This window comes from Protomyctophum parallelum, assembly GCF_964188405.1.
Source record: "Protomyctophum parallelum genome assembly, chromosome: 14".
NCBI classification, from domain to species: domain Eukaryota; kingdom Metazoa; phylum Chordata; class Actinopteri; order Myctophiformes; family Myctophidae; genus Protomyctophum; species Protomyctophum parallelum.
In genome coordinates, this window is record NC_139709.1 from 26,223,083 (window position 1) to 26,250,058 (window position 26,976).

General features: G+C 39.7%; 1 protein-coding gene across 1 annotated transcript; it reads right to left on the bottom strand.

Moving 5' to 3' along the window:
• Positions 1–958: 958 nt before the first annotated feature.
• On the bottom strand, positions 959–25,750 carry LOC310870063 (cullin-1). Its single transcript, XM_083781085.1, has 23 exons — positions 25,581–25,750; positions 20,298–20,553; positions 20,028–20,077; positions 19,306–19,486; positions 18,648–18,815; positions 18,417–18,467; positions 18,120–18,210; positions 16,326–16,489; positions 15,764–15,926; positions 15,249–15,379; positions 15,041–15,148; positions 14,424–14,530; positions 13,914–13,962; positions 13,302–13,433; positions 13,049–13,166; positions 12,622–12,698; positions 12,150–12,281; positions 11,284–11,376; positions 8,186–8,233; positions 7,598–7,680; positions 6,835–6,940; positions 2,701–2,814; positions 959–2,356 (listed from the first exon to the last, which is right to left on the bottom strand). Exons 2-23 carry the CDS (start codon positions 20,385–20,387, stop codon positions 2,276–2,278), a joined length of 2,337 nt encoding a protein of 778 aa, XP_083637211.1. The 5' UTR covers positions 20,388–20,553; positions 25,581–25,750; the 3' UTR covers positions 959–2,275.
• Between the last annotated feature and the right edge of the window lie 1,226 nt (positions 25,751–26,976).

Consider the following 26,976-nt stretch of genomic DNA (forward strand, 5'->3'; position numbering starts at 1 on the left):
GTCCTCCACCTTATTTACCTCTACTCACTAAAACAGAAGTTACAAAGTGGCGCATTTTCTAAGTAAAATAAACGAAATCCTAACAGATGAAACGAGGAACAACCTGTAGTCAGACATGCTACTTACTGTATTAACATAACATATTGGTTAAAATATAGCATTTTATTAAAAAAATAAAAGTTGAAAATACCAAAATCTAATAGAAATGTTTAACTCATTGTATGTCAATTACTATGTAACTTACATAGTAGAACATAATACATAATAGAACAGTCTTACCTGGCACCTGAAGGAAATCCATGATAAAGTATTTTACAAAATAAAAAACTATTCACTATTCACTCTTTTTGTACTCCTAATACCAGTTGAATTATGCAAGTGCCTTCGAGCAGAAAAGATCCTCAATCTGAAAAGCTTTGTGCATTTAAATAGCGTGGATGTGAGGAAGGGTGTACTACTGTTTGGTTAGGAGGGAGGGGTTTTGTGATGTTCTATATTGTCTGAATGAGCTTAGTTTGCATGCTAAAATGACGACTTATAGAGCTGTTTCACAGTACAATGCAAGTCAATGAGGAGCATCATTTGAATTATAATAATCACCTTTGGAGTTACAGTACATTATGGACGGCAATGGCAGCCCAACTGAAGCAATCATAAAAATGAACAAAAGGTCTTGCACACTGCTCTTGCGCAGCAGTATCAGTTATTTATTCAAACTAAAGTGACACTCACTTTGAATAACTGTACGTTTTGTTTGATTATGAGGTGTTTGAGAAACAGATTTCAACAATGAGTGGGCCGATATTTCTCAATCACAGGTTGATGTAAGGACACAACTCATAAACACTCGTGTGGTCCTTTAAAGTTTTGTTTTCATTTAAATACATAAATTGTTATCGTGTGACAATACTGCCATTTGACAAGCGCCTATGATAAAAAAATAAATTCAAGAAAAGGGCACATACAGAAACCTTTACTTTTTATTTAGCACACATTAAAAAAGTGAATCACACTATACAAATGTTTGTCTGCTAGCTGCAGGTAGCGGAGCAGAATACACACTTTTCCCTCTTTTACACTAGGAGGTAGATGCAGTAGAGGACTGTAGTGTCAGAGTCACTCAGACATGATATTGGAGGATGGACATTTCACTGTTCAGGTTTGTGACATGTTGACCGCTTAACACCACTCTGCAATCGGACTGCATTTGTACACGCAAATGTGTTGTGGCTGTGCCAATTCTGTCTTTTACCATCTCGCACTTTATGTATTATGAGATCTAACAGACCAGGATGCTGAAATGCTGCCTTCTCGGGACGTCAGTCTGGTGAAGTTTGGATCTTTATTCAATTAAAGACATTTCCAGTTGGGTTCCAGTGTGCAAGAAGTTAAACAGATTGCTGGAAAGTAATCAAATTAATTACAAATACTGCTTATCAGTCACAGTATTTATTTACAGGTGCCTTGTAATCTTTTTGCTTCAACCCATGGTTCATTTCAGTTTCTTCCTCGCTAATCTATGGCAATGCTGCTTCAATCCATCAGTATTCTCCTCCATTAAACCCAATGATGCGCATGATTCTACTTGTGACATGGCTTTCACTCGGTCACTTCCACACACGCTTAAAGCCGAGTTATACTTTCTTTTGCATTGTGTATCACACCAAAAATAGCTGCTCTACTGTGAGCTTGTTGGCTATTTTAGGCGCAAAGACACGTGTGCGTTCAAGTATAAAACAGTCATTAATTCAACTATACCCAAGGCATTGCAGAGATAAAGTGAATAATTGACGTCTTGCTTCAAATGTATGTAGGCAGTAGCATGCAAACCCCGTAGACTCAGGATACAAAATAAGGAAGATATTTTTGATTTGCAGGATTGATATTTCTTCTTTTATGTTGACTTGCAAGGTAAAGATAGAGGGGTAATGTCTTTGTCTGTACTATTTACAGATTTTTGAAACATGTTGAGATCTAGAGATGATCCTGAGTGGTTCTAATGAGATATGACTGACAGTCAATGACGGCACCGAGTTCTCTCAAGGGAGGGCCGGTTGTACAACCCTATAAGAAAACAGAACAGTCCTGTAAATTGCCCTCTTCAAGTGTGGGTGTCTTTTTAAAATTTCTGATACAATTTTACGTGCTTGCATTCCCGACATCATCGGCTAAAATGTCCAAAGGAATCATTTTCGCAAACTTCTTCGGGAGATGACCTCTGGAAAAAGCAAATAAAAACAGAACAGAGATGGAAAGATGAAGAGGAGTGGCTGGACTAAGCCAGGTAGCTGTAGGTGTCCTTTTCCCCGTCCACTCGTTCTAGGTATTCCTTCTCGATCAGGATGTCGATACATTTCTGCCGTAAAACAAGTCACCAGAAAAAGGAATGAACCAAAACGTGTTAAAACCAAATTAATTTCTGACAGTCCTCAATTATCAATCATTCATTGCCAATGACGTGTGTTTTCGGTGTTTACCGCTATATGGCACTCTTCGCTAACATATGAGTCACACAGAGATCATGTTAATTTCCTGTTTATTCCATTTTGAAAAAAAGCTATTTTTCTCCCCGCCCTGGATTTTTCATTCACGACAATCTGTTTGAAAGCTAGTAAAGTATAGAACGAGCGCTGTGTGCAGTTGTCCCATAGGAATGCACGGGAGTGTCACTTGATAAATTAGGTAATGACAGGTCCTCACCTTTATAACAGGGACTCTGGGTTTAAATCTTGAGGAGAGCTGGTTGAGGACCTCTGCCAGAAGCTGTTGATGTTTCAAGACTTTCCTCATCTTCATAATCCGAACAATAGCCGCCTGGACGGAGGGAGGAAAAGGAATATAGATATTAGTGAAAGAGGATAGCCAGCACATAGAAAGTCAGAGGGACAGAGGAAAAGAGAGGGTGAGGTGAGATTCACACAGTTTCTAAGGCCCTGTTGAATGAACAAAATTAATTAGGAAACACAATAGTTGAAAATTATCAACAACCTTTTTAGGTATAGCAAGTAGCAACCGAGGTAATTTTAGTCAAGAATGACAGGAAGGCATGGGCATTGATGGGGGATGACCATAGCCAAAGTGAAACAGTGATGTAATTCTCATGGTTTTCTCTGGTGCTTGCCTAAAATCTGCTCACTTCCTGGTCGCTTTTCAAGCCCACTGGCACTTCTTATTCCAATGGAGTAGCCAAGATCTATCACTACCATATACACCATGAGCATCATATTTACTTTTACAATTTCTGACAGGCTCGATCAATACATACACTCAATTGTTAGGGATAATTGTCTCCACCAGATCTGTCCGATATTTCATATTCGATCCTAATTGGCTAACATTGGTTTTCAAAGTTTGCAGGACTGGCCGTTTTGAACAAAAAGCCTCAAATCATGAACGCAGCGTGCAATTTATGTAAAATCTTTCACGCAACAGGTGAAGTTTTTAACAAAATGCCTCAAAAAATCATCCAATTGCCATCAAAGGCATAAAAACAAATGGCACCCTTTTCACATTGGCCTATTATAGCGCCACCAGGAGGCCACAACCTGACCTGCCCTGGTGGAGACCCGTGCCCCGAGGGGCACTTTTTCTAGTTTTGTCTGCGAGGGTTTGTTAAGCTTTGGGAAGTAAAATAAAAAAGCCCTAACCACACCAAAGGGTCACCAAGCAACTCTTTGGGTCCAAACGGTTGCAAGGAGTTAACGCTAAAACCGTCTCGACCCTTTGGTGTGGTTTGGGCCATTGAATTCCATGCGTTGAATCACTAGGGTCAACGTCCAACAAGACATATCACACCGCAGGTACAACGCTAAAACCGTCTTGACCCTTGTTGTGGTTAGGGCTTAAGAGTGGTCTGAGATAGCCTGGTTAATAAACCAGACCGAATCAGCCGTTGGCAAAAAGAAATTTGCCTGCCGGCGGATTACGGTCTGGAGAGGCTCAATTGTACGCCCATTTCCTACACCAGAGAAATGGGGCGGCCAATCGGGACACGGTATGCAATATGGGCGGGCTTTGGTACAGTGACTTTCAATGCTTGAGACCTTTGACTGACAGTAGCTCTGACCAATTGCGTCAAAGAGAAAATGTTTCAACCCGCCCCCCCTGGAAATGAAATCCAAGCTGAGCCTCCCCAGACCAATATCCCGCGGTCCGTGTGATATTAGTCTGGTTTATTAACCAGGCTAGGTCTGAGAGGCATTGAGTTTAGGTATAGGGTTAGGTTTAGGCATAGTTTTACTGATGTTAAGGGTAGGTTTAACCGTTTAAGCATAATTTACTTAGGTTACATTAGGAATACCAGGCTGTGCAGTTTTGCCGGCTGTATGCCCAGGGCGAGTTGGTAAAGGGGTTACTCGTTTGGTATTCGGCAAGAGTACTCCATAATGCTCCTGACATGGGTTTTATAGATGTTGGCTCTGCCTTCAGCATCAAGCTTGTTGGCCAGTTTACGCAGTGCTCCAAGACGTTGTCTAGCGCGTTTGCAGATGTTGGACGTTGGATGTTGGTGTAACAATATACAATTATAATAACACTTCACAATCATAATCCGTGGAGACCCTTGATCCACAGCCTGGGCGTCCACAATCTCCATTTAGATTAGAAGCTTGTTCACCTCTGATCCACCGACCCTGTATTTAAAGTCTTCCCTAAATGCTGCCACCTTTATGACTCTAATGAAGACCCCATAGGTCGAAACGTTAGTCGTTTTCTATACTAGCACCTAATAAAAAATACTTAAAATGTCTGTGCTGCTCCAGTGTCCTCTCCTCCTTCTGCAGCGGTATTAGTCCTTGCATGAACTAGTTACCTTGTGACAGTGCATTCCTTTAAATCCTGGCATGCTCTTTATCCTTATCTAATCAGTCTTCATATACGTACAATGTACATGATGGCTTATCTTACTTTTTTCATTGTCATGCGTGACATCACAACAACTATCGAAGCTACCTTACCAAGGTAGAACTTGTAGAACTTGATCTCCTGACCTCAAGTAACATGCTGCTCCAGAGTGTCCTCAGGAGCAAGCAATCTCTATAACAACCATATGACACACACCCACTTACCTCTGCACCTAAATGGCCCTTTGCTCATGTTATGTAACATGCAATGGAAGCACTAACTGTACTGATAAGAAATTATTGAAATCACAAATATGGCCACATTTAATGCCTGTGTTTCTTTTTTAATAACTTATATTCTAGTATCATTTTAAAAATGTGAGTTTATTATGTATTTCTGGTACAATTATTGATCACTAATTTTGTATGTCTGCAAAAATGAAATAGTTACCACTGGTCTAAATTAGAATTTAGTTTCCACCTGGGGTACACTATTCTGAAATTTAAGTTTTTATATCTTCTCTCAGTGCTCGATTCTTTATTGTGAAGCTTGGAACTTGGTATTGTATTTTATTGTTGATTAGTCATCTTTACAACAAGGTATAGCTTGTAAGGACCGGGCATTCTTGGAATGAGCAACACAGCTAAACTTGTGTCTAGTGCCTCCAAAACATTTGCAAAAATGGCAAATGGTTGGTATTCACACTTGTTTTGTGTTATGTAGTGCTATATTGGATCACTCCAATATATGACAGTTCCTCTGCTAGGCTGAGCCACAGAGCGGACTTATTATTCCCGTGCTATTACACAGGAAGTGACGTGCGAGCGAGCCGGGGCCACTTTTCCCCCGCACGTCACTTTCACTTCCTCTTTCTTTCCTCTGCGATTGATCTGAGTGGGCTGCAGAGTGGTGAGAGCTCTGTGTTTACCGTGGAAGTGTATAGCTCGCTCTGAGTAGCTATCCTGCTAGCCCCTCACTCTAGTGGGTTGCCTTCCTTGTCGCCCTGACTTCTGTGATTTTTCGACCTAGGGTTTTTTTGAAGCCAAGGATAAAAACACTCCGGTTCACCGTGCTAACGGTGATACGAGCCAGTCGTTTTGTGTTGCGGCGTCAAGAGGTTGCCCTTTGACTAGCTGTCTGTTTCTGTCTGTCTGTTTGTTTTACCGGTCCCTCATCGCTTTTCCGGGGAGAAAAGAGATGCCACGTGCGTTCTCCGCTCCCCCGTCTTGATGCTACAACTCGCTCTCCATCGTGAGCTGTTGTGAGACAACTCCAACAAAAGAAGAGTATAAAATCGACCATTAATACAGGACTAAACACTCGGCTGCAGTACTCATTCACATTTCAGTTGCACAAGCATCACATACAGTACTTGTTGTTTTATAATTATATATAATCTATATAGTATATGTTGCATATGTAAATATATATATTCTGTCCTGTCACTCCGTATAAAGCCAAGGGCTAATAAACAGACGGAAGTGTAAAAATGGCCAATGTGTGTTGTTTTCTTCCTTATTACTGTGGGAGAGTGCAATTATCCAATCCACTAAGCAACTCAAAGGAAGGGTGAATACCAACTATTTGCCATTTTGACAACTATTTTGGAGGCGCTAGCCACATATTTAGCGGTGTTGCTCATTCCAGGAATGCTCGATCCTTACAAGCTATACCTCGCTGTAAAGGTGACTAAACAAAGATAAAAACAATTTAAATACAATACCAATTGGTATAAATTAAGGGGAGAAATAAGTCAAATAATCGACCAAAGTTAAGTTTCCGAAGTTTCCGAGTTTATCATAACGAGCAGTTAGTAGTTAGTTAGTAACCCAAGTTTGTGCTGATCGTGAGATCAGGACCTGAACCTAAAATTTAACATATCAGAACATTATGTATCCTAAATGCACTTTGTATAGGCTGAGTGGTTGGAAAAACTTGACTTGAGACTTCAGTAAATACTGTTAACAGACCTTGAAGGTGGCAAGACTGTACCTGTATTAGCAACTTCCTGTCCTCCTCAATGTTCTTATGAGTCGTTTCCTGTTCCTGCTTTTGCTCAGTCTTCATTGGCACATTGATGTTCACCCGCAGTTTCTTACTGGGAGAGAAACAGTGCAGAGAGTAGGGATGACATCAGCACAGCAGGGACATTGAGATCCTACTGGTTAAGGCCCCTGATCCAATGCGTACATTAGAACTGAGTTGATCCAACTCCAAATATAGTTATGTGAAGCAGTGATACGCAATTCACAAACGGTATGAGAAATATTTATCAACCAGGATCCTAGTTAACCCTAAACAGGATCTAACCCTAACCCTAGACACAGGATCTGACTTTAATTTTGACCTGATGGTCAAGTTCCTGAGCAACCAGGCAGGCACAATGGTAAAATGTTATCACCCCTTGCATAGGAAACCAGGTTCAAATCCGGTGTAGAAGAGGAAAATTACATAGTGCAGAACCCTCACCCTCAGATGACATAGATAGAGCCCATACATCATAGTAAACAATGATCGGGTCCAATTCCAATATTCGATATCAGCTCGGGACATTCCTAATTTGGTAGACTTTATTGAACCCACACATTTATTTTCTATTGTGTATTTATTCATAAACATTTGAGTACAAAAAGCTAATGGTGCAAGTATTGTTGTTCCCAATAAAACATTAAGCCCTACTGTCAACTCATGTACTAACAATAATAATTGAAAACAACAAGAATCCTAACCATGCACGAGTTCATGAAGGACTTACTTCTTGTAACCCAGGAACAGTTTGATGAGAGTGTCTGGTTTGAACTCTGCCTCATCTATGTTGGCATTTTCATCCTCAAGCACCTGTACGTGTACAAAACATGTGGAATATTAAAGATATATAGTTATTCATGTTCAGTTGTATGAAGTCATGTAATCAAGGTGGTTTATAACACAATTAAGAGAAAGAATCACCAAAAGCAGAAAACCTGCAACACTCCAAATTAGATGAATAGTCTTATAGGGGCAAGGCTCAACAACGCTGAGGAAGGCCCATCAGGCCCAAACGTGTCCCTTGTCCGTCAGAGGTAAATAAACCATGTGATTTATTGTGTGGTGGCTATTCCTTCATTCCCATTTATAACACAATGGTAAAATTTGTTCAGTTCAGACATTCGAGACATCATCTACTTGCTTTGACTAAATATATGTCCATTCAACTAAAATGACCACTGAACATGAAAACATATCCAAGAATTACTAAAGCCATACAGAAGTCTATTAAAATGGCCATAGCTGAATGGGTACAGAGCCCGCCTGAGAAGCCTCTATAGCCTTTATTATTTTAGCCAACTGGCTGTGAACTTACCAGTAATTTAGACTTCAACAGGATTTGTAAGACTTGCACCAAGATGTCCTGAAAGCATAAGAAAATACATCAATATGTACTTCCTAAAAAGAAATGCACCAATGTGCAAAGAATTTGAGGTGATGATGCATTAAAAGGTACTGATTATGTTTTATACAAAATGTTTGGTAGCACTTTACAATAATGACCCGTTATAAAGCATTTATAAACGTTTATAAGCAGTTTGTAGACTATTAACAAATCATTAACAACCTGTTTGTTGACATTCATAAATGATTACTAAAACCGTTATAACTATGGTTACAAATCATTTATAAGGTATTAGTAAGTAGTAAACTATTTATTAATAAGCCATTTATATACATCTGTAAATGATTATTAAATAATTTGTAATGACCCCATTATAAACCATTTATAAACGTTTATAAGCCGTTTGTAGACTATTAACAAATCATTAACAACCTGTTTGTTTACATTTGTAAATGATTACTAAAACCTTTATAACAAATTTACAAATAATTTATAAGGTATTAGTAAGTAGTAAAACTATTCATGAATAAGCCAAGTATAATACATCTGTAAATGATTATTAAATCATTTGTAACTGATGTTATATAATATATACAAGCTATTTGTATATTACATGTTTAACATACTTTGTAAAACATTCCTAAAATATCTATAAATCCTTAGTACATGTTATTAAGTGGAGGAGGACAGTCATACTCGGATACGAGTGACCGCCGATGATGATGACAGTGACGACAGTTCATCATTTACAACTGTCTGTTAATGTTTGTTTGTTGTTGTTCATGTTTAACATATGCTTTGTAAAACATTCCTAAAACATAATTATATAAATCCTTAGTACATGTTATTAAGGTGCCTATAGTAAAGTGACGACAGTTCATCATCTACAACTGTCTGTTAATGTTTGTTCATGTTTAACATATGCTTTTTAAAACATTCCTAAAATATCTATAAATCCTTAGTACATGTTATTAAGGTGCCTATAGTAAAGTGACGACAGTTCATAATTTACAACTGTCTGTTAATGTGTTTGTTCATGTTTAACCCTACATCATTTTATGTTGAAGATGTTGTGTTGCATTGTGGGTAATCCTCAGTACAGAGGAACTCCATACTGAGGGTAAGATGGTCTCCTGTTTGCTCAGGCACAAACAAATTAATTACAAACATCTAAGCTTCATATAAGTGGCCAGATATGCACTCATGTTTACATAGTGTTATTCAGTAACATTCGTTTTTGTATGACATGGTATCATATGAGATTGTTTATTTAATTGTTTGAAAAACGGTTAGCATGTTAGCAAGCTGTTAGCTGTGCTGTGTAGCCTGTTTTACATGAGAATTCACTGACACTCCATGTAAGTGAATTCTCAAAAACAAATGTTACTGAATAACACTATGTAAACATGAGTGCATATCTGGCCACTTATATGAAGCATAGATGTTTGTAATTAATTTGTTTGTGCCTGAGCAAACAGGAGACCATCTTACCCTCAGTATGGAGTTCCTCTGTACTGAGGATTACCCACAATGCAACACAACATCTTCAACATAAAATTATGTAGGGTTAAACATGAACAAACATTAACAGACAGTTGTAAATTATGAACCCTACATAATGTTATGTTGAAGATGTTGTGTTGCATTGTGGGTAATCCTCAGTACAGAGGAACTCCATACTGAGGGTAAGATGGTCTCCTGTTTGCTCAGGCACAAACAAATTAATTACAAACATATATGCTTCATATAAGTGGCCAGATATGCACTCATGTTTACATAGTGTTATTCAGTAACATTTGTTTTTGAGAATTCACTTACATGGAGTGTCAGTGAATTCTCATGTAACACAGGCTACACAGCTAGCTAACATGCTAACCGATTTTCAAACAATTAAATAAACAATGTCATATGATACCATGTCATACAAAAACAAATGTTACTGAATAACACTATGTAAACATGAGTGCATATCTGGCCACTTATATGAAGCTTAGATGTTTGTAATTAATTTGTTTGTGCCTGAGCAAACAGGAGACCATCTTACCCTCGGTATGGAGTTCCTCTGTACTGAGGATTACCCACAATGCAACACAACATCTTCAACATAAAATGATGTAGGGTTAAACATGAACAAACACATTAACAGACAGTTGTAAATTATGAACTGTCGTCACTTTACTATAGGCACCTTAATAACATGTACTAAGGATTTATAGATATTTTAGGAATGTTTTACAAAGCATATGTTAAACATGAACAAACATTAACAGACAGTTGTAAATGATGAACTGTTGTCACTTTACTATAGGCACCTTAATAACATGTACTAAGGATTTATATTATGTTTTAGGAATGTTTCACAAAGCATATGTTAAACATGAACAAACATTAACAGACAGTTGTAAATGATGAACTGTCGTCACTTTCATCATCATCGGCGGTCACTCGTATCCGAGTATGACTGTCCTCCTCCACTTAATAACATGTACTAAGGATTTATAGATATTTTAGGAATGTTTTACAAAGTATATGTTAAACATGAACAAACACATTTCCCAAATATACAAATAGCTTGTATATATTATATAACATCAGTTACAAATGATTTAATAATAATTTACAGATGTATTATACATGGCTTATTCATGAATAGTTTTACTACTTACTAATACCTTATAAATTATTTGTAAATTTGTTATAAAGGTTTTAGTAATCATTTACAAATGTAAATAAACAGGTTGTTAATGATTTGTTAATAGTCTACAAACTGCTTATAAACGTTTATAAATGCTTTATAACGGGTCATTATTGTAAAGTGCTACCGATAGGGGTATCCAAAAGGTGAATTTAATTGTAAACCAGCGGAGGCAACACTAAATTAGTTAGTGCTATGTCAATGTATTCATTACATGAGTATTTGATTACATTGATAAATATTTCTCTGTCTCAAGGTCTCTATTAATGATCTTCTCTTCTTCGTTCATTCTGCTGATTACAGTGTAAACAACCAAAAATATTTTGGTTTGTACGTGCATGTGTGTGTAATCTGTGTATATACAGATACTTACAATTTTGATCTGCGTACTGTCTGTGAGCTGTTGGACAGAGTAGATATCCTCACTGTTGTACTGTAATAAGATGGCCATCTGGAATGTAGACGCCTAAAAAGACAAGACATAGGACAAGTTAGTCAAATAAACAAGATATCAAGCCATATCTTTTCCACCAGCATCATCAAAACAGTATCAACAAATAGTGTTGAAGAATATTACATCCATCTATCTATATATAAATGCACCTTAGTTAGTGTGTATGTGTGTACGTATTCCACGTAACTAAAGAACCATTTGCCCCAACGACTTCAAATTCGACACACACGTTTCACACCACCACAGGGTGTGCAGTGCCCAGCCTTGAGTTGGTCTGACCCACGGTTGTCCAGCACCGCCACAAAAGGCCTCTGCCCAGGCTCTGGACAGGGCCCATTTCCCCTAGATCTCCATATATGGAGCTGGCCTGTTCTGACATCACAATTATGTTCTGACATCTGCATAGATTTAGGCATGCCTGACAAAGAACTCCATATATGGGACACAGACATAATAACTGGGTGGGGAATTCATTTACAACTTGCATCGTTCCAAGTAGGCCAGTGGCCAACGGGCACCACTCTAGTTACAATTAATTGCAGGAATATTTATTTAAGTGTAGCAACCCACTTGAGCAAACCAGCAAAGGCACCATTGTTAAAGGCACAAACTACATATTTTGTCAAAATGTGGAATTATTTTCTTAAAAGATTCTCAGTAGTGATATAATGATATGATATAAAGAAATAATGTGACTCCCAAGCACAAGTGTACTAAGAGTAGTAATTTAGTGTAGCAGATGGATGTACCCTTGTGTTGTGTGTGTGTAGGTTTATGAGAAATACCTGCAGTGTGTATCTGTTCTTGAAGCAGTTGGTGACCAACTCTCCTTTGGAGAGGTGATAGAGCCAGGTTAGTTTGCGTCCACTGTGTCTACTGGCATAAAAGGCTGTGAAACGCTGGTAGCTTCGTTCTAACTGATGGCAGAAAGAGACGAAATGTTTGGTGCAAGAAAGGAAGGGTCAAAAAGGTAAAGTGGTGCATATACTGTATGCCACCTAACTTCTCCAACATGTTAAGTAGGACATCTATGAACACATTTTGCATACACAAGTTGTATGCCCTTCATAGTACACAGTAAAAGTGTTGATTTAACTCAGTGTACAAATGAAACCAAATATTTAAATAATAATAACCATACTACTACTACTACTACAAATAATAATGATAATATAAGCATTTATTTTATTTAACCAGGCTTTACCAGTGAAAAACACACTGAGACTAGTGTGAACTGGCATAAAGCATGTGCCATACCTCTGAGGGGAGAGCGAACGTACAGGACTGCTGGAACGGCCAAGAACCTGAACTCAACACCTGGATACTGAAGTCCACTACATCACCCATGTAAAGAGAAATCAAAATAGATATGAAGAGAGGCTGAGGAAGGAATGTTTCTTGTGTTAACTTCACATCCTAGGTGCAGTTGCCCCCCCATATCCCCCGCCCCAAACACACACACACATCCATATGAATGCACATTTACAATGTGCATAGTGAAGTGAGCATGTTTTCTGTTCTATAAATTGCTTTCTTTACATTTTCTTCCCTGTATCAGGCAACATGTTTGGTTCTAAATGAAATGTGTGACACAAATGAAATTTACGTTTGCCCTTTTAGCAATGCATGGACTGGCTGCGTGTAATTTAAGTGATATAGAATCATGAGAAGCAGGGCTGCTTACAGTCTAAAGGCTCTGAGTTGACGAGGTGCTTCTTGAATTGTTCATTGAGGTCTTTGCTCACTCCTATGTCCTGGAACATGCGCTGCAGTTTAGACGTGTACTCAAAGCCACATGCTTGCTGTGGGACAGATAAAGTACATGGAAGCATAAATTGTAGCTACCGATATAGTTACAATGTTTCGGCAACTATGAGAACAAAATGGGCAATTATTTCACTAGTTGCAGAGATTGTACAATTCACAAGAGGATGTACCTTGAGTTTGGAGATCATACTAGCCTCGGCATCATCACTAGCGCTGTTCTGGTGAACTAGTCTCTTGGCAAGCATTTTAGCATAGAACTTCTGGAAGACATCTTTATCTTCTATGTACTTGAACACCACCATCTGTCCGTGGGATGAGATCAGAACAAATATGTACCCCAGTCCGTTGAATTGATGGTTTTGATGTGATTAAAAGCAACACAGCTGCAAACAAAATAATAACAAAAAAATGATCTGTTGCCTTCCATATACTATATATTAATATTAGAACAATTAATATAAACAAAGTGAATTACAGGTGGTATATTTTTTCTTTTTAGATCAATGTCCAAGTACTTTGCAGCTTTCTCTGCTGAATTCTGCTCGGAATACGGCAAAACCTTCCCTTTGTATTCCCATCAAAATTTCCATCTGGGAGGCATATTGTTCACTCTTTACCATGTTGTGGAAAATTAATGTATGTTATCTGGGTATCATAATAAACATAGCCACGCTGTAGCACTTTTATATTACTACAGACCACCTGTTTTCTTTTCCTGGCCTGTATTAGAGACCGGCCGTTATTCATAATTCGTATCATTGATCAGGTACCCAGGAACTCACCACTTGGTTGAGTGTGTCTTCCAGTTCAGCCTCTTCTGGATTTTTAGAGCTGAGAAGACGATATATAAAATGACATTTTGACCAATCTGTACAGTAGAGTATATATATTTTTAAATTAAAGATGTGTTTTTGGCTTTTCTGCCTTTATTGATAGTATCAAGTGAAGATGGACAGGAAAGAGGGAGAGAGAGAAGGGGAGAGACATGCAGCAAAGGTCGTCATGAACGGGACTCGAACACACGACACGCTGTCAGGCCAAAGCATGTGGCATGTGCCTGGACCACTTGGCCAGCGAATGCCCCACAGTAGAGTGTTTTATAACTAACTCTGCAGTGGTGGAGGTGAGACTGGGAGGTGGTACTCTTCTAACGATAAATTAGACCCTGTGTTCAGGTAGGAAATCCACTGGTTGACAATTGGCATCGCCTGATGCTCAAAAGCACAATATACAGTATCCCTGTTTGTGCAGAGTATCCAGAATACAGTATAGATTTATAAGGACCAACCTACCTCTTCTTGAGCAGGGAATCACAGTATCTGGCCAGCAGCTCAGGTGATTTACTGGATGACTGAACCATCTTGGTCACAGCGTTATTGTTGATGAAACGACCGCAGGCCTGAGTCACAGACAAGAATGCAGCTATAACGCTAGTCTGAAAGAATTGTGTTTCATGATATAGGCACACACAAGGTTATGGCAATGTCTCCACATAGACATCCAGAAAATAGCAAAACAAGGTGTGATACTCGCTCGATTTTATATATCTCTGCTGTCGGGAGGAAACCTCATAACTCCAAAATGTTCATTTTTCAGGAAGTCAAGAAAACCTTATAATACAGCCTCATCAAAGTTGGTGTTATATATATAACTTTATATATTGTCAATTACTTCCATGAGAGGGGGAGAGATGGTGGAGTTAGTTGCTTTAGCAGACATTTTGAGGGTCCAATGGAGTTAAGGTTTTAATGTAAAGATATTAGGCAAAGTTGGCCGAACTTAGGCTAAGTTGGTCGTCATCAGATCTGATGATTACTGGAGACTTTAAAAGTTCCAAGTCATACGACAATACGACATCACTTATTTCACTACTGTGAGAGCAGCAAAGAGCAACCATGAGCAGTCTAACCTTATCAAGTGCAGCTACGAAGCCAGCATCGTTGTTAAACGCTGACATGACTAAGGCATTGTATTTCTTGTGGACATCGAGGATAGTCTGGACGTACATCTTAGGGTCCTGAAGGAGAAGACATGATTCCAAAGATGAAATCATGTTAGAATGGGTCCAATCACTAATGGGAAAAGCAATTGAATCAGATACACTTAGTTGACCTTACATTGAGAGCGGAGTCACCACACTTCTCGATTGCAGCCAGCCCCTGATTGTAGATATGCGTTTCTAGCAGCTTCTTCAGTTCCCCAAGACCATCGGTGATCCGAGAAACCAAGTTATACATGCGTCCCAGGTCTGAAGGAGGGTTGGAAAACAGAGAAAGAAAAATAAAAGATAAGGGAAGGAGAGAGTGAGCAAGAGTCTTTACATTCTTATTTCATACTTTTCCATTACTTGGACACTTATGGTATAACCTTCACATTTGATAGCACCAGTGCACCATTTGACAATAAAAAGGATAAAGAATCGAATAACAACTTGTCAACTGTAATCTACACTCAAATTGTGTGTTACACAGTTAAAGCACCAATTGACATGATTAAACAAATGAAAAGATTTTCCCCCAAAACTGTTGCTTATGCTTACATCTCAATTCTCAACATCCCATTACATTGTTTGCTTCATACTACTTTATTTGTTATTAGTTATTATTAATCCATTCCTCCACCCCCTACCTACCTTCATTCTTGTCGGCGTCAAGTAAATTCTGGAACTCAGTATGGAAGATCTCTAGGTGTTTCTCTATGAGGACCTGCTCACACTTCCTGGCCAGTTCATCCTGGGTGGACTCATGGAGGTAGACCTGAACACGCCGCTGCTCTTCTAGGAGGCGGCCTTCCGCCTGGTAGTAGAAGAGGAGAGGGAGAAGGGATGCACAGATTAAGATGCATCTGATATGAACTTATGTGGGAAACGGTCTGATTAAACTCATATTTATCTTTCTGTGATGTCCACGCCCCACCATTGCATAGTAACTCCCAGCACCTGAGCTGAGCTGATAGGATGCTCTAAGAGCAACTTGTTTGTCTGTGATATCAAAATAAAATAAATTGTATTTTCTTCTCAGTCTCAGTCTAAGGAGTATCCTTAATTTTTCATGCAGCGAACAAGTCTTTTTCTGCCAGTTTTCTACCACCACACCTGCAGTAAACCTGGAACAAAGGACAAAGAAAGGCGCAACAGTTTCCCTGTGCCAAAGGTCTGACTAAGCAAGACCACACAGTGCTTTTTCATCACTCACCTTCTTCATGTACTCAGTAACAGGGTTTTGCAGGAGGAATTCTGTGCTCTCTCTGGTGTAGAAGCGCTCTGTGTCTGCGAGGAACTGTATCTCAAAGAACTCCTTGTACACCGACAGTGTAGGGCCTTTGGCAAATGCATCGTCCTCATTTAGACCCAACTCCACTAGATACATGAGAGAGACAGCGTTGGTACCCCACCAAAAATGCAATAGAATTACAGACAGCATCATACATATACATAATGAACTAGAAAATTCGCAAATTAAAAAAATTGCAGAGTGTGGTTGCCGCAGTGGCTTACATATGCCCCTCCCACTAATATTGCCAGCCAATTATAATTTCAAGTCACACCTTAGATCATGTGTAAGTAATTCGGAGGGGATTTAACCCCCAAAATTGCTTTTAGAACTTGGTTGATTGAACCATCCCGGACATGTGATTCAAATTTGGGATGGATTGGACATTCCGTTCGTGATTTATGGCATTTTTTGTGATATAGGCCCCTTCTAACTTCGGAAGACGATTACGGCCGAACGATACGCACTACCAAAATTCTGCAGTTGGTGTTTTAATCGGATAGGTCCAGAGATCATGTGTGCCGATTTCTGTGAGATTTGGACAAAATCTGTAGGAGGACAAAATTCTAAATGGCGGAAAATCTATCATGACGGAAATGGGCGTGGCCTATATGGGGAGATGCGTCATGACCCAAGGAATCCATGGAAAAAATAATTTTGTATAGCGCAACCATGAGGCCGACCGATAAAATTTTAGTGTTAAATAATTTTAGTGATAATGTTGAATTTATCCTTTCAGTTAAGTTTAGCATGCGTGCGTGCGCTTGCGTGTCTAGCCTAATTGCACAAATAGCAGACCTACAAGACCTACGAGTCGTGTGAGCTTTCTAAAGTTTAAATCACGTTTATACGACAAAGTATGCCAGAGTAATGAGGCTGCAAAAGTGAGGTTGATTTAGAGATAAAATCCCATACATTGTCTATGGGAGGAAGAAATATAAATAAAGTTAAATATTTTAAAAAGTATAAACCTTTTCAAAACAACTTTTTCACCAATGAAAGTTCAAAGATAGATGAACATTATAAAGTTTAAATGAAGTTTCAAAGTGAAAGTATGACGGAGTAATAAGAGCTCAAAAAAGTTAACTGTGAAAAATGGGACCTTTCTTCCATCGACTCTCATTATAAAAAATGTAAAAAAAAGTTAAAAAGTATAAAAAGTATAAAACTTTGTGAAAATAAAAATACAAGCACACATCACTGCAAAGAGCTGAACAGTTTGAAGTTTTAACTAAATTTCTAGTGTAAAGTATGTGGAAGTAGTTAGGTGCCAAAAAAAGGGTGGAATAAAGAAGAAGCAGAATAAATATAGACTGGCAATAACTAGTGTGTGCTCGCTGTGGCGAGCCCACAATAAAAGGGTAGAAAAGCAATAGTATGGTTGCCCTTAGGGCAACCACACTAATAATAATACGGAATAAAGTGTTACAATTACTAGAGTCTGGTTGCCCTTTGGGCAACCACACTAATTAATCCAAAGCACTGGTTCTAAGCCAAACCACTTTGAGAAAGGGTGACCCCCCCCCTTCCCCGGTACGCCCAGTCAATGTGTCAAACTGTCGAAGTGTCCCTGAGCAAGATACTTAACTGCTCCACACTCGCTGTATTAATAGCACCCACTGCTCCAAATATTTCAAATGGATAAAAGCGAAGGACAAAGGCAAGTGTAGAGCGAAAGAATACCCCAGAAGCTAACTACTATAGCTAATAACCTACCATAAGACTGGACCACCCCGCTGATTAGTCTGGTGTTGATGGGCTCTCCATTACGTTCTTTCTCGATCAGGTTCAGAACAGCATTGGTTACCTGAATGAAAAATGCAAGAACTGTTTAACTGTATTAAAGCAACAAACAATGCACAAATAATCTGCACACAAAACAACACAAACTGGACTTAAGCACACAAAACAGAAAATAACAATGGTATTATAACATATTTTACTGACTTTAACAACGTAATTTCTCTGTGTAAGCAACAACAGCCAATACAGTGATTTGGTTAATGGCCTTACCTGTTTATTCAAAGGTCTAAAAAGGCATTCTCTCCACGTCACAAGAGCAAGCTGCGATGAGAGAAATCAGTTGTCAAGATCACAGCAAAATGCTGGACTGTCCACTATCTCAGTCTTTGTATTTCTGAAGAACTTTACAGGTCTTAAAGGGGATCTTGAGCTTTATGAATTGAAAAATAATTTCAGCATTCAATCTCAGTCTTTAAATGAAATGTCAGAAATGAGTCTCACTGAGTAAATTTCATAGATGCCCTTGCGGCCTTCGTCACACTCTCGTCGAACCCAGTGGCGGTTGAGGTAGGCACAGATCCCATTCAGCACCTTACTGGAGAAACGGTAGTCCTCCCACTGCTGTGTGTAGAATTTCAACACCCCCTCGTCCATCAAGTCCTCCCCATCCTGACCAGAGGGGGGGGGGGGGGAGATGAGAAGATGAAGGATTAGCAGCAATAGAGGAGAAGAGAAGTAAATGGATGTTGAGATGGAGATAGAAGAGGGGAGGAGAGAAGGAATATGTTGAAATCATTTGGGGGAAAAAGAAAGTGAAAGGAGAAGATAGACATTTCTCCAGTACGTTCTAGGAAGATATCCAACCAAATTGGCACATACCGGTAGTCAAAGTTTGCCAACACAATAGGCAATATTATCATTTAAAACACTGCATGCTTGTAGTTGATAGCAAAATATATCAAATTACATTTTTATATTGTTAATCACACAGGTTTAATGGGCAACTAGTAACACATTACCCAGAGCATATGAGAAAGATTTTTTGACAATGTGCATCCATAGCAATCTTTTAAACATAAGATGCTTCAGTGCAATTGTAGCTCTACCTAGAATGACCCAAAGTAACAATGTTGGAATAAGGAAGCAATCACTATTCTACCTTGAGGAGGTTGATAAGGTAGGTCTTGAGAAACTCCTTGAGCCTCTTGTAGAGCTCCAATCCAACAAACTGGGCTCCTCCAGGAGTGGTTGATTTTTTAGAAGGCTTGTTGGAAGATGGGGGTCCAGCCCCACGTGCCTGGTTTGACTGGTGAACACTCGTACAATAGTTATATACATGTCTAGGGGAGGATGCAGTCAGGGCCAAACAACCAAACATTATGGCAATAAGGATTTAAATATCAGCTAAAACCTTTTCTAAACTTTCTCTCTTTTAGTCCATATGTAATCAATTTGAAAAATACAATTTTTCTGATTACCTTACTACATTGGTCATATTCAAACTCCTGAACTCCTCCCATTCTGGGCAGGAACCCCTTTTGGTGTTCGAACCCTTCTGGACGGGAACCCCTCTTGGGGTTCTGTACAGTATTCAAACATTGATGCTGCTATATAAATATTTGACGTTTTTCAGCCTCAGTCCAAAATGGGTTAACATCTAAAATGGGTTCCCACATAATGTGCTGAAAACACTTCCCAAGATTCTAGTGAGCCCACTAGTCTAGGTGCGGCACAAACTCTATTGCGTGAAACAGAATTTTCTAGCACCTTTGTTGGCTTTAATACATATTACATTGAGGCCACATAATCAACACAAACAGTGTCTCTAAAACACAGTCTCTCTCACTTTGTCTTTTCTTGTCAGGCGTGGATAAAGGATACGTGTACAGTTCCATGTATCGTGACTTGGCCATGCTTTGTCTGGTGTAGACCTAGTTAAAAAAACACAACACTGAATAACAATTGAAAGGTATTGAACTTCAGACAGATCGTAATCCATTACAAACATTTTATCAAGCATTTATTTATTTTAATGAGCACAATGTCAAGATTAGAATCCAAACTAGGATATGAGGGATGGTAGGAACCAAACCAAGATGTTAACCAGGCAGCCGTTAAGCTACAGAGAGACACAAAATGATGACGACAGACCTGCTGTATTCCTGCCCTCAGGTCATCCCAGATCTGGTCCAGGCCGATCTGTTTCAGACCATGTGGGTTCTGGTTTCTGTTGGACGACATGGCAGCTTCCTCCTCTCCACCGAGTCCACTTTCTGAAGTCTTGGGAGTGAAGCGGTGTCTCCTTAGTCCTCCATAGGGGGCCAATAGGGAGAGGTGAAAGGACAGGTCTTCTTGGAATAACCCCTGACGTTCAAGTGGCTATCAGGGGCCCATGCAGCCTAGATAACTGGTAGATAATGGAACACATCACAGTTAGGCACCACTGATTGGTAAATGGTGCATTTATTTATATAGTACTTTTATCCAAAGCGCTTTACATAGATTGGGTGACATTCACCCACCGATGGTGGAGGAAGCCATGCAAGGCACCAACCTGCACATCAGGAGCAATTAGTAGGGGTTCAGAGTCTTGCTCTGGAATGCCCTGACCCCCTCCCTCAAAAAATCCAAATCACTTGCATCTTTTAAAACGGGCCTGAAATCCACCTTTCAGCAGGCCCAAGGGAGAGGAAATTATCATGATTTCCCTCATTGTATATACAGTGTTTTAATTTTTTACTTTGTTGTCATGGATTTGTTGTTTTTTACCTATACGATATTGATTTCTGTTGTTATTGTTCATGTCTGAGTGTTTGACTCTGTTGCCGTTTATACATAATGGGCTGTATTTTGCGTGTCTTAAGTACCAGGTCTTATTCCCTAACTTGAGTAAACTAAAGACCTGGAGGCGTGATCAATGCCATTTGGCTATTCTGAGTGGCCAAAGAGCATTGATCACGCCTCCAGGTCTTTAGTTTACTCAAGTTAGGGAATAAGACCTGGTACTTAAGACACGCAAAATACAGCCCTCTGTCTAATAAACTATTTAATCAATCCGGCTGCTCTACCGGCTACTCTACCCCTGAGCCACTCCCGCCCCAGGAGTGTCTCCTTAATTCTTAAAACTTCTGATGGGGTGTTACAACTTGCGCTTTCACACCGGACATGTTTGGTTCGTTTAAAACGAACCATGGTCCTTCACCCCTTTGGTTCGGTTGGTGTGAACGTGCATCCGAACTCTGGTGCGGATCAAAGAAACGAACCATGGTCCGCTAAAAAAGGCCGGACTCGGTTCGCTTCCAAACTAGCCCTGGTTCTTGACTATCGTATTCATACGAGTCAAGGCGTAACTGCACCCTGTTTTTTGCGCTCGCTACATTTACAAAGAATCCGTATATATAAACATTCGGATTACAAATATAAAGTACTCACAAGTACACACAGTTAGTTGCTGCTCCAGCGATTAGAATTGCTGCATCCCACGTTGTTTAATAAAAAGCATTTTTATCCGAGCTGTTATTTTGCCATTGGCTTTCAACTACGCGCCCCTATCGGTCGGGAGGAGGGTGGCACTCGGTGTGTTCGATATAGGTACGCTGACCGCCCTGCCAATACAGACTAATAGGCGAGTGCGCTCCCGGTGTGGATTTCCCAAACGAACCCCGTTTGAAAAAAGCTTTTTATTAAACAACGCGGGATGCAGCAATTCTAATCGCTGAAGCAGCAACTAACTAACACCCGTGGGATAAAAAGTGAGTACTTTATATTTGTAATCCGAATGTTTATATATACGGATTCTTTGTAAATGTAGCGAGTGCAAAAAACAGGGTGCAGTTATGTATGTTACGTAATGACTGTCATGATAATCGTCATGGCAGTCATGTATCAGGGCTACTTCCAAACGAACCACGGTGCGGTTTGTTAATGGTGTGAATGCATTCGGACTTTATAGAGGAATAATAGGCTACAGGACGATAGCCAAAATAGCCGTCGGCAGTTGTGAGGCTGCATTAATAATTAGTTGTAAAAGCATGTATTTTTTACGGGGATCACTATTGATATGACAGCTGACAGTCTGATTTTAATAGTAGACGCATATATGTCGAGGCGCACTGCGCAGCGCAAATGTAATGGCAGCGTGGTTCACATGCGCAAAAATAACAGATGTAGCCTACAAGTTGTACAGATGTACAAGGAATGGTATGTACGGTATGGTAAATTTGGAGCACATCTCTCTCTCTCTCAGCGCATGCAAGCAATTATATCTACAGGCCTTTAATATAGCCTATCTATGCGCTCTCTCTCTCTCTCTCGTAATGACAGCACAGGAAGACGCATGCAGCCTCTGTGCGTAATGTGACTATATTGTTAGATTGGAAGACAATACAGTCTTGGAAATGAGCGAGATATGCCTAAGTAAAATGTCAGTGGTCTTGGCAATTTGTGTGCGATCCGGGGCGACGGCACAATAGATTTTCATTCATTTCTCAGATCATTGTCATGTCATTGCAGTGCAAACCATTAAATATAGCCTATATTAACTTCATAGGCTATTGTACAATATGTGACATATTTCTTTCACCCGGTATTATTGATGTGAGTTGATCAAAATAGTATTGCCTAGGCTATAATGCTTGACTTGTAGCCTAGGCTATACAGTAGGCTATATAATGCCAGCACAGTCATTATTCTCTTTCTTTAAGACTAAAGGCAACCCTTGACTTGATAGTGTGTGTGTGTGTGTGTGTGTGTGTGTGTGTGTGTGTGTGTGTGTGTGTGTGTGTGTGTGTGTGTGTGTGTGTACATGAGGGGGAGAGACCCGATATATATGGGAGAGACGCAGAGACAGAGAAATATTTAATGTTAAATAGGCTATACACAGGTGGTCCCAAATGATAAATTGATTACATCACTATAGCAAAAGACGTAAAACTAGGTCAACTCAATTAGCTGCAGCGGAGCTGTTCTGACTTGAAGCTCAATACTAACTGACCACCTTCAAGTTTAAACCATAAGATGACATGGAAATGCCCGTTGATTTGATGCGCAGAAATATATATCTAATCGGGTTACGGTGCACACATGGAAGAAAAGTCCATTTTATCGGGGATACCTTGTTGTAGGCTATACGTCTCCGTGAATTGTATGCATCAGCAGCAAGCACATTATTGTTCAAACACCTGCTCCTCTGTTCATCTGTTGCTCTTATTTGGCTAATAAAATAATTAATATGAATGAATGCAATAGCAAGTTGTTGCTGTCATGTTGCTGTTCTCTTCTCTCTCTGTATGACTGAAGGTTGCCCCAAAATATGTAGACAGTGATTTCCCCTCATGTTCTTTTTCCCCTCACCATTTGGTTCGCTTAACATGTCCACGTGTCATTTGTTTACATATTTGGTATGCTTTACAAAGTCCAGTGTGAACACCAAACGGACCAAAATCAAAATGCAAATATTTGGTCCTTGGTCCTTGATCCGGACATTCTAAGCGAACTTTGGGTGTGAAAGCGCCCTTACAAGCATAAATAAAATGTTGGTGTTAGAAGATGCCCTAAACCCTGAACTCCTTTAACATCTAACTGATCTAACAGTAACAGATTCTGGGTGCAGACTTCTTATTTTACTACTTCTACTTCTTAGATTAGATTATTTGAAAGCTTTCCCCAAAAAAATCTGCTGCATTTCCTCAATATCACAAAAGCTTTTTCCAGCTTCACATTCAGCAAGGACAAATAAACACTTGCAAAATGAGGGCTCCAATGCAACAGATGCTTTATTGCACCACAAAAAAGCAGTGACGTTTTAAGCTCAAAGCTCTTGAGCGTTGTCAAGCTTTTTTTGGCTCTTCACACTGGAGCCCTTAGTGTGCAAGTGTTTATTTATTTGTCCTTGCTTACTGTTTGTCTCTCAGCTCAAATTTGGGTTGGGGATGTGCATGTTGTTTTCCTTTTTTTCCAGCTTCACATAGAAAATGAGAGAATAAAACATTGGCTGAAAATATAGGGATTATTTTGATATTGATTTGATGATATTGCCTTTTTAAGCAAATGTCGACCAAGCAACTTCTGTAGATGCTATCTGCATCCAGTTGCAATTCCCTCCCTTGATATCATAGCACATTTGCAAAACAGAAAAGTCCTACTCAGCAATATTGCAATATAGCTTTGGCTACCCTCTGTGTTCCTGTCAAGTCTTTGTTTAATAAACATCCACTCCAGAATTAAGTGTCTGGTGCTAGGAATCTGGTGCAACGCACAAGTCCTGGACCTGGTGAGAGCAGGAGTGGACCTTGTGAGACGTAGGAGGTGCCTGGACAGGAGTCAGTCAACCCACAGAGTCCCCAGAGGACTGATCGAGGGCAGCTACTGGGACGTAAGTCGGGGCTTGATCAGGTGATCAAGCCCTGACTTACGTCCCAGTAGCTACCCTCGATCAGTCACCTGAGTGAGGGGTATGTTGCTGCGAGACCCGAAACCTTGATGACCTTGGGATACATCACTGAGGATACGTTCCAGGTACATCCATGCGATGTTGTTTTCGTTCATAAACATCCACCATACCGTTATGACTTATGAGCAACCTTTTGGCAATAAAGACAGTGATATATATTAATTTATTTTTATGATAATGTGTTTAAGTTTGGAAGTGCTTGTTGTGCTTGCACCCATATTTGTCTAAGGTGAATTTTTATTAAACTAAATCTTGACAGATACATACAAAGAAGCAGTTCAAGCTGTTCATACAGGTGCAATATTGGAAGGTTTATTGGCTATAGACTTATACCACTGACTGGACAGGGCAACAACCAATTGCATCGGTATAAAACTACAAAATTAATGGTGTCATGTTTTTTTTAAGTAAACAATGACATTGAGAATGAGAATGTCCAAAAATGAAAATAACTTACAGCATGCATACTGCTATAGTTTCAATTAAGGTGTATGTAAAATTAGTTACTATAGATGTAGGCATACCGAGTTTGCACTCGTTCCTAACGAGAAGTCCTACTGACTAACTTAACAGTAACTCAGCAGCACTAACTCATCTTGCTTCGCTTGCATTTACTTTGTATTCGTAGTTCGTACTAGCTAGTACAGCCATTAAAAGTTAACAAACCAAGACATTCTATTCACCACATCACTATTGTCACTGGGTGAATACATGAGGACATAATAACAGGTAAAAACACCAAATAAAAGATACAACAAAACACCAAACAAGCAGAACAGGGGCCTATACGACACAATTTGTACCCCTTGTGCGACCCCCTTGACAAGAAGACGATCAAAATGCCACATTTTCGACAGAAAACGGCGTCGAAGGGGGTCGTGTCGATGATCAGTTTTAAAGCTGAAAATACGTCATTTTTCTCGAGCGAAAGGCTCGTGTTGTGACGGAGTACATTAGCCTTTTAAGGTGTTAGCGCTTCTTACCATTGTCCAGATTGTGTTCTCTCGGCGATCCGAACAAACACTATAAGGATGCGGATCGACTTAAATTCGATCACACTTTGTCATCCAAGAAAACGTGTTTTTCTGTCAAAACACAACATTAGCCTCGAAAATTATTTACTTTCACTGCCACAACAAAGCTGAAGGGTGCACTTCCCGGATAGTGTTCACAAAATGCATGTCCGTGTAGAAATCACCCTGGCTGGAACTTTGGTTCCGTGTCCCACGCGCATGCACACACACACACACACACACACACACACACACACACACACACACACACACACACACACACACACACACACACACACACACACACAACCAAACAAACATGTTTAAATTACTCCTAAACATTTTGCCAAACATCAAACACTCTCCTATCCTCCTGGTGGAGACCAGAAGGGCACTTTTTCTAGTTAATTTCTGCATAAGGGCCCATTTAACCATATAATGCATTTGGATGGCAAAAAAGGCAGATCTGCAAGTTCAGTGTCTTGTGCTGTGAGTTTGCATATCGGATATCCAAGCCGTGCATGCATATTCCCACTATAGGAAGAAATGCCACTTGACAGTTTTCAAATCAGCCTCATGGTGGCGCTACAACAGGCCAAGTTGCGTCTCTCTCTCTCACACACACACACACACACACACACACACACACACACACACACGCTATCATCAATGTTTTAATATGTTTCTCATATCACAGCCACCCCCAAGAGAAGTGTGTGTGTGTGTGTGTGTGTGTGTGTGTGTGTGTGTGTGTGTGTGTGTGTGTGTGTGTGTGTGTGTGCGTGCGCGTGCGTGCGTGCGTGTGTGTGTGTGTGTGTGTGTGTGTGTGTGTGTGTGTGTGTGTGTGTGTGTGTGTGTGTGTGAGTGTGGGGGGGGGGGGTCTGAGTCTCTTAATTAGGGCCTATTAAGATACAGTCCCCCTTCTCTCTCTCTTGAATAACCACCAATATAATTAATTAATTATATACCAGTATTTAATATTTTTCACAATGCTTTGTCCTTTGGCTGGCTTCCCACACCCATGGCCTGTACATAATACAAACACACACACGTATGTGTTTTCTCAGACGGGTGACTGGCATCTCCATTAGAGTCGCTGCTTCTTCGCTTGGAAAGGAGCCATGACATGAGGCAGCCACAGGTGATTCGGCTCATCTGGTTAGGATGCCTCTCAAGTGTCTCCCTAGGGAGGTACATGAATACACATATTTTACAACCGTTACATTTGTCTCTCTGACCATCATTAAAATGTTTGTTTTATAGGCTACTCTCTTAGAATATATTGATGTAGTTATTTAGGATGAAATAGGCTAATAAATAGCCTATTACTATTATTGTTGTTTTTGTCATTATTATTGCTATTATT

Coding starts and splice junctions, on each gene's coding strand:
- LOC310870063 (XM_083781085.1), bottom strand. CDS start 20,387: ATGTCGTCCAACAGAAACCAGAACCCACATGGTCTGAAACAGATCGGC. Junction 14,531..15,040: donor TCGTAGCTGCACTTGATAAG/GTTAGACTGCTC, acceptor TCTGTGACTCAG/GCCTGCGGTCGTTTCATCAA. Junction 11,377..12,149: donor AGAACAGATACACACTGCAG/GTATTTCTCATA, acceptor TTGTCTTTTTAG/GCGTCTACATTCCAGATGGC.